The sequence below is a fragment of the Carassius gibelio genome, chromosome B9 (genome assembly GCF_023724105.1).
Source record: "Carassius gibelio isolate Cgi1373 ecotype wild population from Czech Republic chromosome B9, carGib1.2-hapl.c, whole genome shotgun sequence".
NCBI classification, from domain to species: domain Eukaryota; kingdom Metazoa; phylum Chordata; class Actinopteri; order Cypriniformes; family Cyprinidae; genus Carassius; species Carassius gibelio.
In genome coordinates, this window is record NC_068404.1 from 7,737,074 (window position 1) to 7,754,541 (window position 17,468).

Consider the following 17,468-nt stretch of genomic DNA (forward strand, 5'->3'; position numbering starts at 1 on the left):
TGCAATATGCTTTGAATAAAACTATCTGCCAGATGCATAAAACAATATATATATATATATAAAATTGGAGAAATTGATTATGAGGTTGGGAACTTGTTACTGCTGAGACCTTGTGTTTTCCGATTGCCTTTTTGTACTGTAACATCAGTCAGTCTCTAACCCCCTACTCTCTCTTTATCTGTCTGCAGGAGATAAAGATGGCAGTAAAGTGACCACAGTGGTGGCGACCCCTGGACAGGGACCTGACCGGCCGCAGGAGGTCAGCTACACCGACACCAAGGTCATCGGGAATGGCTCTTTTGGCGTGGTCTATCAGGCCAAGCTCTGTGACTCAGGAGAACTGGTGGCCATTAAGAAGGTCCTTCAGGACAAGCGATTTAAGGTAAGACTGAGGCATTCCCCGCTTCTTAGTTTCTTGACTGAATATAATGCTTTGGAGCTCAAACCTTTTCTTAAGAACAGCTCAGACTCTCTCATTAAAGTGACTTTTTCTCTTTTCCTATATCCTTATAATAATTTTTTTCTTCTTTTTGTACGTCTGTTCTTTGATCGGCTCCCTTATTTCTATTCTTCAGGGTTACTGCTACCCTCTTATCTTTCATCTCTAATATCTTATATTTGATCTCATTTCTTATTGTTTTTCTTTTCTCTTAAATCCATTTTAGCTGAATGACATACTGATATGATCATACAGGTGTATTAAAGAGCCACACAGATGGGAAATCAAAAATTACCTGTATTACAGTGTATGATGTAGCTGTCCATCAGTGTAAACAATGTGCAAAGTAATTAAACCAAAAAGTACATGATTTATAAAGTTATTGGCTTCTAAAGTAAGGAGTCGACTCTGAATCGCTGAAACTAGTCGTTATAGATTTCAAATCTTTTGCCCATCTCTATCTACGTCACTAGAACACTTTGCATAATAATCTCCGCCTACCGTCTTGAGAGAAACGAACTCTGACCTGCCCCACCCCCACACAGACGCTCTGGTTGCTGTGATATCATCATGTCGAGGAGACAGTGTGTTTTTAATTGTAAAGGCAAGTTTGTTTTATTTTCACTGCCAAAGAATGAAGATCAGAAGAACCAATGGCTAAAATTCATTTTTACCACCATACAAGAGCAGTACAACAAATCCTTGTTGTTTTCACAACATTTTACTGATGACTGCTTTTCTAATCTCGGTGAGTACAAGGCGGGATTTTCAAAGTGTTTGGCCATAAACGCGAAGTATGATTATGAAATTATGTGTCTGTTTTCTCCCGAGTGTCTTATCACTATGTGTGCTGTCTGCAGCCTTTCTCTGCGCTGATCGTCATGTACAAACACATCATTAAAATGAAGTGTAACTCCGTGAATACTCAACGAAGAGACATGAGAGAGATATCTATAGAAACTTGACATGTCTACTTTGAAACTAAACAAGTGCTGCCGAAAACAGATATTCTGTGATAAAGTAATCCATATGAAAACAACGGGATGTCTGTTTTTCATGTCTCCCTTTGTTATATGTGACCACGCCCCCGCGTTGAACGCACAGTTCAGATTCAAACTGAAGCGCGTGGCTTGAATACACCCACACAGAAGAAAAAGCAGCGAGACTGTTCAAGTTTTTTTTTTTACTGTTTGCTTCGCGATGAGAGGAATAAGACATAATTCACCCCAAACAGATGCTAACGCATTGTTTACCATGAAGTTGTGTGCGGAACAACCAATCAAAACTGACTATGTTAGTTGACCAATCAGAACACAGTATGCTACCAAAAGGTGGGGTTTAAGGAAACTGAATCTTTTGAACAGCTTTGTGCGAACCGTTTGGGGATCTCTGAGAATTGAGGTAATTTTAAAATGATATTTTGACAAAATGACAATGTTTTTTAACCTTGGATGGATTTAAACCTAATGTACAGGACTTATAAACAGTGATAGGAAGCTTAGAATTCTCATCTTACTGGCTCTTTAAGTATTATACTGTTTCCTAACCAGATACAATGCTACAAGTTTCCTCAACAAGCAGTTTTGCCCATCATTCAGAAAATATCCAATGTTCAATATACAGTTATGAGAAGCAGTGTTTTGTATCAAATTTCACAGTTGGTGGAGGAAAAACAGAGGCAATACTAGGCAATCAACAAAACGTCCTGCAACTTGTCCCGCCTCCTTATGGGTTGAACCCACAACATTGGCATAGGGTTGCACTAAAATAACTAAACAAAAACATATTTTATAAAATATTTTTGGAACATATATATATATTATATATATATATATATATTTATTATATATATATATATATATATATATATATATATATATATATATATATATATATATATATATATTTTTTTTTTTTTTTTTTTTTTTTTTTTTTACAGTACAGTAGATTTAGAGTTAATTTGAAACCTTCCATGGTATTGTTAGCTCATGTTTGAGCTGTTTGAATACATGTTCTTATTAATAAATTATTTATTATTTTTCTTCATTTTTTAGCATTTGTTGCATAATAAAAGTAAAACACTTTTTAAAGTAAAGGTTGTTGGGTATTTTTGGTGATGACATGAGAAACAAAATTTCAAGGAGCAGTAAACCTAGTTGTCTTTGCTTACCTGCTACTGAAATAGTTTTGGGCCCCTCTAGGCCTGAAGGCCCCTAGAATTGTTCCCACTTGCCACCATATTAACGACAGTAGTCCTGGAACCAATCAGTGTAGACTTTGCTGTTTCATCTGGAGTAGAAGTGGACTTTAAGTAAGAAAGAAGGGGACAGATGACAGGCATCATCTCTTTTATATATATTGCTGCAAAAAAGTATGATTGACAGGAGAAGGATGTCACCTCTCCTGTGCAGAGACACATAAATACAGTCATGCTGAGAGTGACTGTAAGATCAGATGGTGGTGTAAATGAAATGTAGGTCACTCATGTCAGCGAGCGATTTCCGCTAGTGTGAAAAAGTTGACTTTGTTTCGTTGGGACAGTGACCAGCGTGGATGAGCCATGTCCATCAGAGAGCTGTAGTGCATCAGTGTGGCATGTGTGAGACAGAATGAGTCACATATGAAGGACAGCGTGTGTACAGTGACCTGACAGAGATATCGACACACTGGTGTGTGTGTGTGTGTTGTCTGTGAAGCTGTGTGCCCTTTCCATTGACACTTTGTCAGGTCTTCTAGGGTGATAGTGCGGCATTTTAAGTCATCATTGGCACATTTCCAACAGATAGGTTCTTCTAAAAGGTACAGGCATGATTATACCTTTTGGGCAAATTCACTGTATTTTGAAGTAAAAGGCCAGTGGGTCACACTTTTGCTCCAGATGAAACAGCAAAGTCTACACTCAGTGGGTCTCATTCATGAAACATTCGTAAATATACGAGTAAATATCTGAGTGATTTGCGCGTAAAGAGAACTTCCCGAAAACTCTTCTCCTGATTCACAAAATCTTCGTAAACGTCAGATGTGATAGTGAAATGTGTGTGTGTGTTAATGAATTTCAATCAGTCGTAAATGGGACGCGCGTGCACGCTCACTCTCAATTACCATAAATCCCTCCCATTAAATCCGACTGACAACTATATGTGAGCATCATATTATGACACCAAACGAAGGATTTCAACATGTCTTCTCAAAAGCGACTGAAAAACAAACATTTCTCAGCTGCAGAAATTGAAGTTTTATTATCAGAAGTTCATTCAAAACGCCATTTAATTTTCAAGCGGCGTATCAGGTCCTAAAAAAGGAAGTTTGGCAGCATATTACAGATCCTATTACTGGCTCTCATAATAAAAGTTAAAAGAAAAACCGTATGTAATTAATATATATAATATATTTTTTTCAAAATGCTGTGTAAATATGTACCCGATTAAGGTGAATTAAAATGCAGCCGTATTAATGAGCAAAACGTTCAGACGTTAAACGCACTATTTACGCGTGGCTGGGAGCAGGTGTAGATTTCTTTCGTACCAACTAACATTTGGAAAATACGAACGTTTTAATGAATCCGAAAATTTACGCCAAAACTACTTTACACGCGATTTACACAAAAATTCGTTCTGCTCGTGTTTCATGAATGAGACCCATTGGTTCCAGGACTACTGTCGTTAATATGGTGGCAAGTGGGAACAATTCTAGGGGCCTTCAGGCCTAGAGGGGCCCAAAACAATTTCAGTAGCAGGTAAGCAAAGACAACTAGGTTTACTGCTTCTTGAAATTTTGTTTCTCATGTCATGACCATAAAATGAATTGGAAAAATACCGGTTACAATAACCTTTACTTAAAAAAGTGTTTTACTTTCATGGACAAAGACATTTTTATTACACTGCAAATGCTAAAAAATGAAGAAAAAATTAATTTATTAATAAGAACATGTATTCAAGCAGCTCAAACATGAGCTTACAATACCACGGAAGGTTTCAAATTAACTATTTCAAGCAGTTGCTAGTTTGGCGTGAGATTTACATGTGCAGAGTGAGAGCCAAATGTGTGAGACTTAGCAACCCTGGTTATATCTGTCAGTCTTTTCCACCTTTCTCTTCAGTGGAGTTTGCTCCCTTTCTTGTTTGTCCGAGAGAGGATCTGTACGTGTGAAGTGTGTCAGTATCTGTAGGAGTGTTTATCTGTATGACCTTTACCCTGCAATAAACACACACATATATACATGACATTAGTATGCAAGAACAGTCTCAATATTCGGTGTCACACAAACTTCTTACTTTGAATTCAGTGGATACGTGTATTATTTGTTATATGCATGCATCAATCTACTGATTTTGTCAGCTGAAGCCAGTAATCAACACTGCTGCTTTTAGGTTACGCAAATGCTTGTGTGATGTAATAGTGCAGCTGAAGTGATGTAATGGGGGCTTTTCAGAGGAATCGATCAGTTTCCATGAAAGTGGTTGTGTACTTGGCTGTGTGCATGAAGCGAAGGTACTATTTGCTTTCTCCTTAAAAATTATAACTATAAATATATACCAATTCCAACCAACTATAACTGTTTTAGTGGGCTGCGCAATGAACAGTTGCTAAAATATTAAATTTTTGCTTATTCTAAGAATATTTTTCAGCCTTTTGAACATGTTTATTTCAGTATTCATGTATATTCTGTAAAATAACATAAAATTGTTAAATTTTAATGAGAGAAACCATCACTTTAAGCTCACAGCCATTGTAAGCAAGTACATTCAATCTGATAAATGTTTGAGACCAGATTTTCACCAAATGATCACAAGAAAGAGTAACTGTTAAAGTGATAGTTCACCAAGAAATAAAAATTACACTGATTTACTCAACCTCAAGCCATCCTTAGTGTATATGACTTACTTCTTTCAGATAAATACAATGTTTAAATGAACCATGTTCCAGCTCTTCCAAGCTTTATAATGGCAGTGAATGGCGGTTGAGCTTTTGAAGCCCAAAAAAGTGCATCCATCCATCATAAAAAGTGCTCCATACGGATCTGGGAGTTAATAAAGGCTTTCTGAAGCAAAGCGATGTATTTGTGTAGTGCTCCCTGATGAGAGTGACTGTATGCAGAGTTGGCAGAGAATAGTGTATTCACAAATTACCACCCACCGTGTGATTGTGATTGAGTTACAGGCTAACAGAGTCTCTACACACACACACAAACCCAAGTTTGATTCCACACCCCTCCCTCTGTCCCCGCAGGTGACTTTTCACAACTTCATTGTCAGGATACCAAAACTTCAGTATATTCAGTAATTTCAGAATTACTATACTACAGCAGAAACCAATCCTAAATGCACAACTTTACATTTTCTGTAGTAAATATTAATATACATTTACTATTTAATTAGTACATGCTTTCACATATTTCCCAATCATATACATATTGCTTCAGTTTTTTTTGTCAAGTGCTTATTAAAGCAAACAATATTGAAGAACTAAAATAAATGAAATAATTCGACCAAGCGATCTTTTTCTAGTCAGTAATACACAGCAGCAGGTCAAATAGACTGCATTTATACTGTAAGACTAAAGCATTTGTTTCACACAGTAATGTTTTTAAAATGTGCATGGATTTGTCTGATAAATGCATTTCAAGAGATGTGAAGGATTCAGGCTGCTGTGCAAAGCCAATGTATACAGAGAGAAAGATCTATAATAAATGCACTATTGTATAATTATTGTGACCAAGCATTGATTGAAATGATGGCATGTGAAGCAGTCTGTACAGATTCCTTTCATACTAATCGCCACCATACCAAAGTGACCATTTTAACCCAGAAGTGGACTTAGTTTTATACAAACGCTTCACCATGCAACCAAACAGACATTTAATGTATTTGCCCTGCTGTTTCGTGAGCGTGGCCTTGACTAAACAAATCCTCAAAGGTCTTGAAGTTGTATCAGATATGAAGTCTTCATGTAGTTAATGCCCTGCTGTCACCTTCTGCTGCTCTCATTGGAAGTAGAGGAAGCATCTCTCTCAGACGCACACCATGTGGGTGGTGCTTTAAATAAAATCGTCGATTAGCCAGTTTCTCTCATGGAAGCTGCCAGATGACTCTGGTTGTTATGGTTACGGGCCATTCCAGTTGCTCTATTTTGGTCTATTATTCTGGTCAGATGTGGGTCAGAAACTGACCCAAGTCCTCTAGACGGGGAACTCTCAAGGACTTTATTGGTTGCTGTGTGTGTGTGTTTTATTTGAATTGCACTTAACATGTATCCGCCATTATCATAGTTTTTTTTTTTTTTCAGCAGTTTAGTGTTGGAAAAAATGAATGAATAAAAGGAATTTACTTCCAAATGTATAGTTTTTGCTGGATCACAAGGCTTCAAAGGGACATCAGTGAGCCCATATGGCACCTTTGGAGTTTTTACACTATTTCTGTAATGAGTGTGGGGGATATAAACATGGTAAAAGGTGGTAAACTGAGCTCAGAGTACTAGTCTATGCACAGCTGAACATATTATTAGCTTCAGTCAAACTGTATTCTTGTTTGTGTTTTCTTGCAGAACCGGGAGCTTCAGATCATGAGAAAACTGGACCACTGCAATATTGTGCGTCTGCGTTACTTCTTCTACTCCAGTGGAGATAAGGCAAGTGTATCACTTCATCTTCTTTTCTATCTCACGGTGTGTTTTTGTGCGGTCCTTTTCAGTGCCATACCAGGACACTGTGAATATACAGTAAATATTCACAGTATACTTCAAACTTGCTGTTGAACTAAAATTAAGCAACATCTTGTTGCAATAATTTTAGAGTGATTTTTATTTAGCTATGCATTTGAGAGTTCAGAGATGTTCCAAAATCTAAATCCAATTCTGATTTAAACTAACAAAATGTTTTTCATGTTAGTAAGTTCTATTCACGTTTGCAAATGAGTTTAAACTGTATATATATTTTTGTAACAACATGTGTCGATTTATTAGCATGCATGGCTATATTACTAAATATATACATAGAAATACATAAGAGATATAGATAATTAAAATACATGAATATCAAAACAAACACTACCGTTCAAAAGACTGGGCTCAGAAAGATTTTTAAATGTTTTGAAAGACGTCTCAGACAATTATTTGTTCAAAAATAAAGTAAGAACAGCAATATTAAGAAATATTATCAAAATAATATATTTTAGAATGTAATTTATTCTGTGATGTCAAAGCTGAATGTTCAACATTAAAATTCCAGTCTTCATTGTCAAGTTTTTAATGGTAAGGTTTATATATTTAATGTAGTCAAATAGCTTTAAGAAAGAAAATCAATAAATTAATAATATTAAGAGATTTATGAACTATTTGGCCCATGCCTCTCTGTGTTTGTTAATCTCTAATGTAGTCTAATGGCGTCCAGATGCTGACCCGGCAGAAATCCACTCTGAGAACCTATGCCCATGTGATTATCTGCTTTATCTGCTAGGCATATATAGACCTGACACAGATATCTCTGACTGAGATATTAAGAGACGCACACACATAAATACTAAAAAAAGTCAACGCTACAGCAAGGCCTGACCTCCAACCACACATCTACGTACCTCTCTGTCTCTCTTGGTCTCGTTTTTATCACATATACCCTCTCGACCTCTCGCCCACACGCCGTGACTTTGCAAAAACACCTGACCACCGTTTTTTTCTTCTCTGAGAAACATGCTTTCGAAACGTCAGTAGCTGGTTTCCGCTCATGCATGCCTGGCCTCTCTGTAACCCAGAATCACAGAGCACCGGGGTAAAGGCTGACAGGGAGTGCATGGAGAACAGGACCACAAAATAATAAAAAAAAAACTCTAGGCCTGAAAGGAAGAGAAAAGAGAGAGATGAAGAATGTGGAGACAGACAGTTGTGTCTATGATGCTAATGATATGGCAACAGTCCTCTCACTGAGAAGAAACCCTTGACATTTGACCATCATGACTTTTATGTTAAAGGTGAAAGGTGTCAATTTTTTTAAATATTAAATGCTTTCTCTTTTCTGAGCTTAAAGGTGCAGTGTGTAGTTTCTCTGCCACTAGCTGTGCTGAACTGCTGCGTTTTATCAAAAGCATCATTAGCCAACCCTAGCATTCAGTTGCCGCATAACCAAATGCACGCGAGAAGTGATAAGGAAGTAACACAAGATCACACTGATATTGTGGTCTGTAAGTCCTCCCCGAACAAACAATAACAAAAGTGACTTCATAGTAAACAACATAGACGACTGCTTCTGGGAAAATGTTATGTGCACAAATCTAAGTACTCGAAAGTGGAACCAAGGTTTGGTGCATTTGATAAATCAGACCCTCAGATCGCATCTTCCAGAGGACAAAACTGCAGCATGCGCTTATAATAAAGAAAACATTATCATTTGTTGGTGTGGACACTAATAAAGTTATCATTCTTAGTGTAAACAAACGTTACAATGCATCTACACCAGACAAAACTGAAGCAATGCAGCTAAATCACTGCCATCAAGATCAATGAAGCTTTCTATGCTGTAAACCTCCATCAGCACCATAAATGTTTCAGCTCAGTCCCCACACATTTCTACCTTCACAGCGCCCAGCGGTCAGCCTGTGGACTGTCTAGCTTCTCCCTATACTGTAATTTTAGCAGCTGCTCTGTGTTTTTTTGTCTAGTGTAAACCACCATGAAATCAGAGCCCAGAGCATCTCATGGAGAGATAAAACACAAAGATCGAGAAAAGAGGATGACGTAGGCCTGGAGAGAGAGAAAGAGATTAAAATCAGGCTTGAAAAGAGACTGTTCGACATAGATGAGGTGGCGTCATGTCTGGACCTGTTCTGCTCTCTCTCTCCAAACAACTTCCACTTCTGCTAAGTGGCACGATTAGTAGAAGTGTTGTTGTACAATGTGGACAGTACTCAGCTCTGGAGCCTGACGCCAGACCCCTTCAGATGACTCTCACTACAGTCACAGGCTCTGTTCCAAAACATAGTGAGCAGACTTGCTGTTCAGACCACACACTGTAGACTTTGAAAGCAGCATCCTTAGTGAATTAGAACCTCATTTGCAGGGTCTGACAGTTAGGCCTGTCGCAATAATCGATATATAGACTTATTGCACAATATATGTACATGACCCCAATAATTTTTGGTGACGCAATATATTGCGCATTATATTTAATTAATGTCACCATGTTTTGTACATTCCACTTGCGCCTGTGTGTTTTGTAGCTTCTCGTACATAACGTGGTGTAGTCACGAGGTGCTAGTTCAAATTTAAAACATGCTTCTACAAACAAAGTTTCATCTGTAGATATGACCTTGTTTAGATGTCTGTGCCTTTATCCATAAGGACATCTGACTAATAAGTAGTGATTGTGTTTTTCATCAATAGTGTGCACACTTAATTTACAAAGAAAAGGGAAAAACCTATAGATGGAAAAATCTCCATAAAAGTTCTTTGTGCATTTTTTTTTTTTTTTTTGTTACTTTGATATTTTTGCTAGAATTGTTTTACTATTTATTCAAGTTTTTAAGGTATGTAATATTTTTATAACATTACAGGTTATTTAGCAGGATTTTTTATTAATAATATAATTTTGTCTCAATGACAATGAGGTTATATAGCTGTGTTTTCCTTGCAAGATGTATTAGTGACAAAGTCCTTCCCTTGTAAATACGAAGTGTTTAAATGAACTAAATGTGCAATTGTGTACTTGAAAACTTTAAAGTCTATTCTAAAAAAACTGGCATTTTGAAATAGCTTTTATGTCTGGAGTGCGTTATATGCTTTAAAATGCCGCCTACATAGCAGGTCACTAGGTTTTAAAACAGAAATGTGTGTGTGTGTGTGTGGTATTAGTGTGTATATGTTAGCACATTCAGCTGATTGAGCTGGAGACTTTGAGCTTAACCGACAGAACATATTAAAACCGTCCATTTATGAATGGTGTTACAGAGTATTTCGAGAGGTACTGACACATGAGGAAATTGCTGGGCCTTGACAACCACCAGCCAGCCGTTGGTACCTATGATCTCTCTGCCATACTTAGTGCCCGCTGATTTTTCCCCACAGTGGAGCCACACAAGACCGGCACGGATGAGTCAAAAAATACATCTACATAGACGACTCAGACACAAATAGGAAGAGAGAGAGTGGTAGAGAGAGAAGGACTCTTGAATATGCTACATACATATAGACTTCTGTATTTTTTTTAAATAGATTTATTCGCAAAGCTCTTATGAACATGTTCCATGTATTGAATCAGACGAAGCTGTCTTGATTCCCTGTTTACTGAATTTTCAGTTTGATCAGTCTAATGAACCAATCGGTGAGAAAAGGTCATAAAAATAGCAATCGAATAAGTTAACAGTAATAGCACTGTTACGTTTAGTCTTTACAACCCACTTCTCAAGAATTTAGGACTAGAACAATCATTAGTTGGCTCACTAAAGAAACAGAATCGTTAAGTGGAATCAGATTCATATATCATATTCATATATTTTTTTATTCCACTGTTTTCCAAACCAGTCTGGAGTTCCACTAGACGCACTAGAATTTATCTTCAGTTAGAATTTTCAGCTTTACTAGTTTTACTGGAATTTTACACCCTGAGATTAGTGCATATAGGGTCACCTCCCTGTGCGTTTGGCTCTGACGGGAGCTGTTTGTGGAAGAGACTGTAAAAGCAGGGCCTGGGGACAGATGAGTCTCTACCTGTGGCTCGCTCACTGAGGGAGACATTGACTACTGATCACCCAATCACACGCTCACAAGTGTCATGTGGCCACAGAGCTGCAGCCAATCACATGGCTCTGTAATCTGATGGGAGCATCTCAGAGCCCCTCCGATCGGCTGTAATTGAGGAAGTGATGCTGATGCTGTAGTGAGGTGGAGTGTGAGTCATCGCTATCACTAATTTTAGCTGCACAGCACAGTCAGGGGTTGGTTTGGGGTTTTTTTCTCCCAACATTTTTTTTTTTTAGAAAATCTAACATCTGTTATTAGAGATTACTTATCAATCAAGTCAGAGTCAAAGCGGAGAAAGATAAACGACTCTGTACGAGAGAAACAGTGGCACTGACAGGTTCGTGAAGAACAGCAGTCACTGAATAGTTTGTCGCTTGGAACTTGTATAAGTATATATACTTATATTTTTTATAGTTAATTAATTTATTGATGCTTGTAATTATTTTTTCAGATTTAATGCAGATTTTGATAAAGGAATACGTTATAAAAATTAAACTTGTCATTATTTAGTTGCTCTAAACCTTATGATTTTCACGCTGTCATGAAACACAAGACACACAAAGACAAAAAAGCCAAGCTAAAATGACTACTATGGCCAAATTATGGTACTTTTATGATTTATTTTTCATTTATTCAACAAAACAATGTTATATAAGTGAAAAATGTAGATGTCAAAACAGTGTAGAACTCGAAAAATATATATACATATATTACCACATTACCAATGGTACCAATGTTTTATTTTTTCTTTATTTTTCAACAGAGGAATTTTATATGCCATGAAAATTATGTAGATGGTGACAGATGTTTATTTTATTTTTTGTTTATTTCAAATAATACTTTTATATTTCATATCTTGTATATTTTATATCTTTTATATATCGTTATATGTTTCATATTGATGCATCTCATATTAAAGCATCTCCATGCTTTTATCAGAGTAACTTCTATTTATTTATTTTCAAGATTTATTTATTTTACTACTTGCGTTACTAGAAATATTTTTTCAGATTTGACCCAGATATTAATAAATTTACCAAATTTTATTGTTAATTCACCTTCCTTTAAAACATTTCTTGCTCTAGTGAAACACCAAAGAAGATACATCGCAAAAATTTTGGAGTGCTGGTTTACATAATGGAAAAAGAGGCTGTCAAAAATTAAATAAATACATTAAAAAATTCCTGGCTAAAATGGTTATATGGTTTATAAAATGGTTTATATTTCATTTAATCAACAAAATAAAGTTATATGCGTAAAACCAAAAGGATAATGTTAGAATTTGTATTTTTGGGTGAAATAATCCCTATATATATATATATATATATTTGAATATCTTCTTCTTATATTTAAGTATCTTGACAGGTGTAGTAGAGTTGTTTGGTTTGACTCAAGTAAATGAGCTCAGGAATGTCAGATCCAGCAGAAATAGACTCTCTTACAGCTAAACCTGTGGAGGAAGGAAGAAGAACATAATAGACAGGATGTGACATCAGACGTGGGGGCAGAGTGGCCCTGTAGGCCACCCTATTGAGCTCTTCCCTTTCTTTAGTTCTTCAGGAGGATATGACTACAATGTCTGAGCATGTGTGTTATGTAAAAATGATGGGCACAATCATCGTTCGCTTTCAGGCACGGTTTTACACAATGCATGGCAGTCAACGTCCACAATGACGTCATGCCAGGGAATGAGCTGTTTTTCTGTTGCAGCTTTTTTTTTTTACGGTTCGCAAGCTGGTTGTTCAGTCATGGAGATATATTGAGGAATGGGGAGTATGGGACATTTTTAGTATAGACATTGACTCAGAGTCATTATCCTGAGCTGGTTTTATATATAGATTCACTGAAGTTATGTACGTATGTGCTATAAAGCCTGACACTTTTAGCTCTCTGACTTGAAGTATTTTCTTTCTTGTTCTCTGTCCACAGAAGGATGAGGTGTATCTGAATTTGGTTCTGGACTACGTCCCTGAGACCGTCTACAGAGTGGCGAGACACTATAGCCGCGCTAAGCAGACCCTTCCCATGGTTTATGTGAAGGTGCGGATCGTTCCTAATGCTTCCTAATGTGTGTTTGTGTACATCCTGAATGAAAGCCTTAGGTTTTGTTCCCACTGGTGAGTTTATGGGTCAGCCGAGTGTGTGTTGGCATTTCTTCCCCCTCTTCCTGTGTGATGACATCATCTCTGCTTTCAAAGCATAGAAATAACTTAATTTGTGTTCTGAAAATGAACGGGTTTCTTACGGGTTTGGAATGACATGAGGGTGAGGAATTAATGACAGACTATCCCTTCAACGTGTGATTTCTAAACCTGAAAACATCAGGTAAATTAATTGGATTTTGTGACTCCTTGACAATTTTGATGAAGAATATACAATATTCTAGTTATTCCCCAAAACAAAAATTGCATATAATGAATGTGAATTTAGACTAAGGACTCTCCACCATAAGAGAAGCATAAAAGTACTCCATATTAGTCATGAACTATATTCCAAGTCTTGGTAATGAACAGATCAAAAATCATTATTCTCTGATAATCTTCCCCTCTGTCAAAGCTCAAAAAATGGACAACTGGATATGATAAAATGCCATTAATGTCATAGGTGCCATATCACTTCAGAATAGTCAAATAGACAACTTTTATGACCCTTAAAATGTATTGCGGTGGTTTTTAAATCATTTTCAGTCTTGATTACACCGGTCCCCACTTTGTTGCACTTTCATTATATGCAACAAAGCATTATATTGTTCAGAAATTCACTTTTTGTGTTCCATGGACAAAAGAAAGTCATTTGGATTTGAAACAACATTTTTATGCATTTTTAGGGTACCTTTTTTGTGACCTGTTTTTATTGACTGCTTTACTAACCTCACGACTGGTGTATATCTACTTCCCAGCTGTACATGTACCAGCTCTTCAGGAGTCTGGCCTACATCCATTCCTTTGGGATCTGCCATCGGGACATCAAACCGCAGAATCTTTTGCTGGACCCAGACACAGCCGTGCTCAAACTCTGTGACTTTGGCAGGTCAGTTGGCAATCTCTTGATAGCCAATTCATAGGAGACAATGGTTTTCTGATAACCTTTCAAAGGTCTAGTGCGGCCCCAGTGGATCTGTGAACTGAAAGCAACACTTTACTGCATTTAACCCGATAATCCCGTATTTACACCTCGCCAGAGGCCTCCAGATGGCTTCGCTCTGCTCAGAGATATCTGTGCTGACCTCAGCCTTTTCATTTAGCCTGATTTTCACATTGTCCTGCCTAAGAATACTAGTGAAGATTTAAGGTGACGTGATATTCGGGTATCCATTTCTCCTTTGCCTTGCTACTGAAAACTAGGACGTGCGATTTTGCCTCTTGTTAATGAATACCTTATACTGAGGACTTATACAAAAACATAATGTACATTTTCCTTGAATGAGGACACATATTAGCAGCAGTCTTCATGTACATTGCAAGCGGCCTTGAGATGCTTTAAAAATGTTAGCAACTTGCTTGCCATTGAAACAAAGAAATCACCTTTAGCTCTCTGGTCACTTTAGATCTCTAAGCTCATTTAGGTGACTTTTAGGGGGTTATCCTGCCAATAAACTCTACAAGACAGAATAGTTAATGAAATGGTGATGTGTGTGATCAGAGACTGATCAATCTGTCTTTTTGTTCGCAGTGCTAAGCAGTTAGTACGTGGGGAGCCCAATGTCTCCTACATATGCTCACGGTACTACAGAGCTCCCGAACTCATCTTTGGAGCAACCGACTACACCTCCAGCATAGGTACATGGGCTTTAATCGTTCTGCCATGCAAATCATTTCTTCTTAAAAAAAAACTATTCCTCTGTTATGTTGCTATCACCTCTTATCATGATAAATATGCAAATTCATGACAAAAGTGTACTGAAGCATTTTTTAAAAGTGTTATTAAGTAAATAAAATGTTTCCGGACACTTAATTGCATGTTATTTGCATTTGAATAAAACATTTTTGTATTTTGGATTTATAACAAATGCAGTTAGCAACATTATTTAGTTTTTAGTTCGTTTTTTTGGCACACTTCATCAGGTCTCAAGTTTATCTTTAATTTTAATCATAATAACAATAATTTCAGAATTAATGATGCATGTTTATAAACTAAAGTTATTAAACTGAGTATTTTACCTGTGCTTCAGTGTATTAGATAACACATAAAACTCAACAAAATATTGATTTTTAAAAATGTAACATTACACAGTGCATTTTTTAAGTGTGTTAAGAAACATACATGAAAGGGAACTCTTTAAGTACACTTTTGATTTTGCCTTTTGATTTATTAATTGATATTATCTGCAAATACAGTTTAAAAAAATCTACTGTACTTTAAAGATGTGAAATACACGTTCAAAACAACTGATTGTGCTCCTTTTGCACAAGAAAATGCACTGATATATATCAGCTAGGCCAAATACCAGCGTAATTCTGGGACTATCAGTAATTATCTACAGTCTGAATAATTCACATTTGCATTTTGATCTATATATTTTGACTAAACTCTTGTTGATGTAATTTTAGTTGCTTTAGTTATGTTTATTTATTTATTTATCTCCTTTCACATTTTTATTGACTGAGATTAAATTGGTTTTACATGATAGTGGCCACCTTGATCTCTAAATATTCTATCAACCAATGAAAAGTCAAATCATTTGACCATTCTTTCAGAAAATAGGCTCTATAAAAAAGATTATGAAGCTGAAGGATCTTTCATGAACTGGTGGATTTTTCACTCATGTAGACCACTATTTTGTGCTTTTTTAGTTTGATGTGTTGTTGGTGATTTTGCAAGGCCGTACAGTGAGTTTAGGATGACCTCTGGCTAATCAGCATCTCTCTGACCTGCTTTCACTGCAGACGTGTGGTCAGCTGGCTGCGTGCTGGCAGAACTGTTGCTGGGACAGCCCATTTTCCCCGGGGACAGTGGAGTGGATCAGCTGGTGGAAATCATCAAGGTACTGCCGCCAACACCACCGCCACCACTTCTGTAAAACTGTGATTTAATCTCACGGTGTGTGCATGAGTCTGTAGGAACAGCAACAATTGCTGCGTAACAGTTGGTTGAGTTAGATTGAGAATTTCATGCAAGACTGTTAACATGATTTATGGGTTTTTAGTAACAGTTTTGTAAGGTGAACTATCTTAAAACTTATCACTCTTGCTAGTACATTCAATGGAAGTTTCAATAGAAATGACATCAAAGTATATTTTAGTTTACCGTGAATGCCTGTTAGTATATTCATCAGTAAATTTGAACAACACTAGAAGTAAATGTGAAATTATATATATTATACTGATAGGATATACTGAAAAGGGTTGGTATAATACATACTGAAAGGGGTAGTTCACCCAAAAATGAAAATTAAGCTTTATTATGGCAGTGAATGGGGGTTGAGATTTTAAGCCAAAAAAAGTGCATCCATCCATCTTAAAAAGTGCTCCACATGGCTGCGGGGGGTTAATAGAGGCTTTCTGAAGTGAAGCGGTGTATTCACAAGAGAGAGGTGTTCCAGCAGATGGAAAACCCTGGTGAGAATACACTAGTCTGGTGAGAACCAAGTTTTGTTTACGCTGCCTTTGATATCCCACAATCCTGTGCGTTCCATTCGAGGTCTGTTCTAGCTTGTCACACATGTTTGAGCTTCCTTGTTCAGTGTATTTTATGTGCACTTTTGTAACGATCACTCATTCATTTATTGTTAACTTGTATCAGCCTTCAGACTTTCAGAGATTTCGTTGTAATAACACGTTATGTTTTGTTGATAGTACGAGCTTCATTCTTTCTGACCATTTCTCCACTTTTTGTTGCAATTATTCTGCTTATTGTACATATTAAAACACAAGAAGTTTATATCAGTAGTCCCATATTCATAATTGTGGCCACAAAGTCTGTTTACAACATATTCTGTTTACAATGTGTGCATATATGTATATACATAGAGAGTGTATCTTGTAAGATACACAAACATACATCATGCATATATTTATTTTACTCTCTGCACAACTCTGTAGATATTGCACTAAGCATACATTCCTGTAGGAATTTACAAGAATCAGATCAGGACTCGGTATCGGCAGGTACTCAATATTCAATGACTGGGATTTGATCAAGGGCACAAAAAACCTGATCCGGCCATCACTAATTCGTACTTAAGTGCTTTGTTTCACTTCATAAGGCCTTTATTAACTCCTGGGCTGTGTGGAGCACTTTTTATGATGGATGGATGTAGTTTTTGGGGGTTTAAATTTTCGACACCCATTTACTGCCATTATAA

At 36.8% G+C, this 17,468-nt stretch overlaps 1 protein-coding gene across 2 annotated transcripts in view; it reads left to right on the forward strand.

Annotated features, from left to right (window-relative positions):
- Window positions 1-17,468, forward strand: part of LOC127964368 (glycogen synthase kinase-3 beta) — a 48,121-nt gene that overhangs the window by 24,043 nt on the left and 6,610 nt on the right. For both annotated transcript variants that reach the window (XM_052564538.1, XM_052564539.1), the window contains exons 2-7: window positions 189-382; window positions 6,983-7,066; window positions 13,094-13,204; window positions 14,064-14,194; window positions 14,837-14,943; window positions 16,051-16,148. In XM_052564538.1, coding sequence (XP_052420498.1) covers window positions 189-382; window positions 6,983-7,066; window positions 13,094-13,204; window positions 14,064-14,194; window positions 14,837-14,943; window positions 16,051-16,148 — 725 coding nt within the window. The remainder of the gene's footprint in view (window positions 1-188; window positions 383-6,982; window positions 7,067-13,093; window positions 13,205-14,063; window positions 14,195-14,836; window positions 14,944-16,050; window positions 16,149-17,468) is intronic.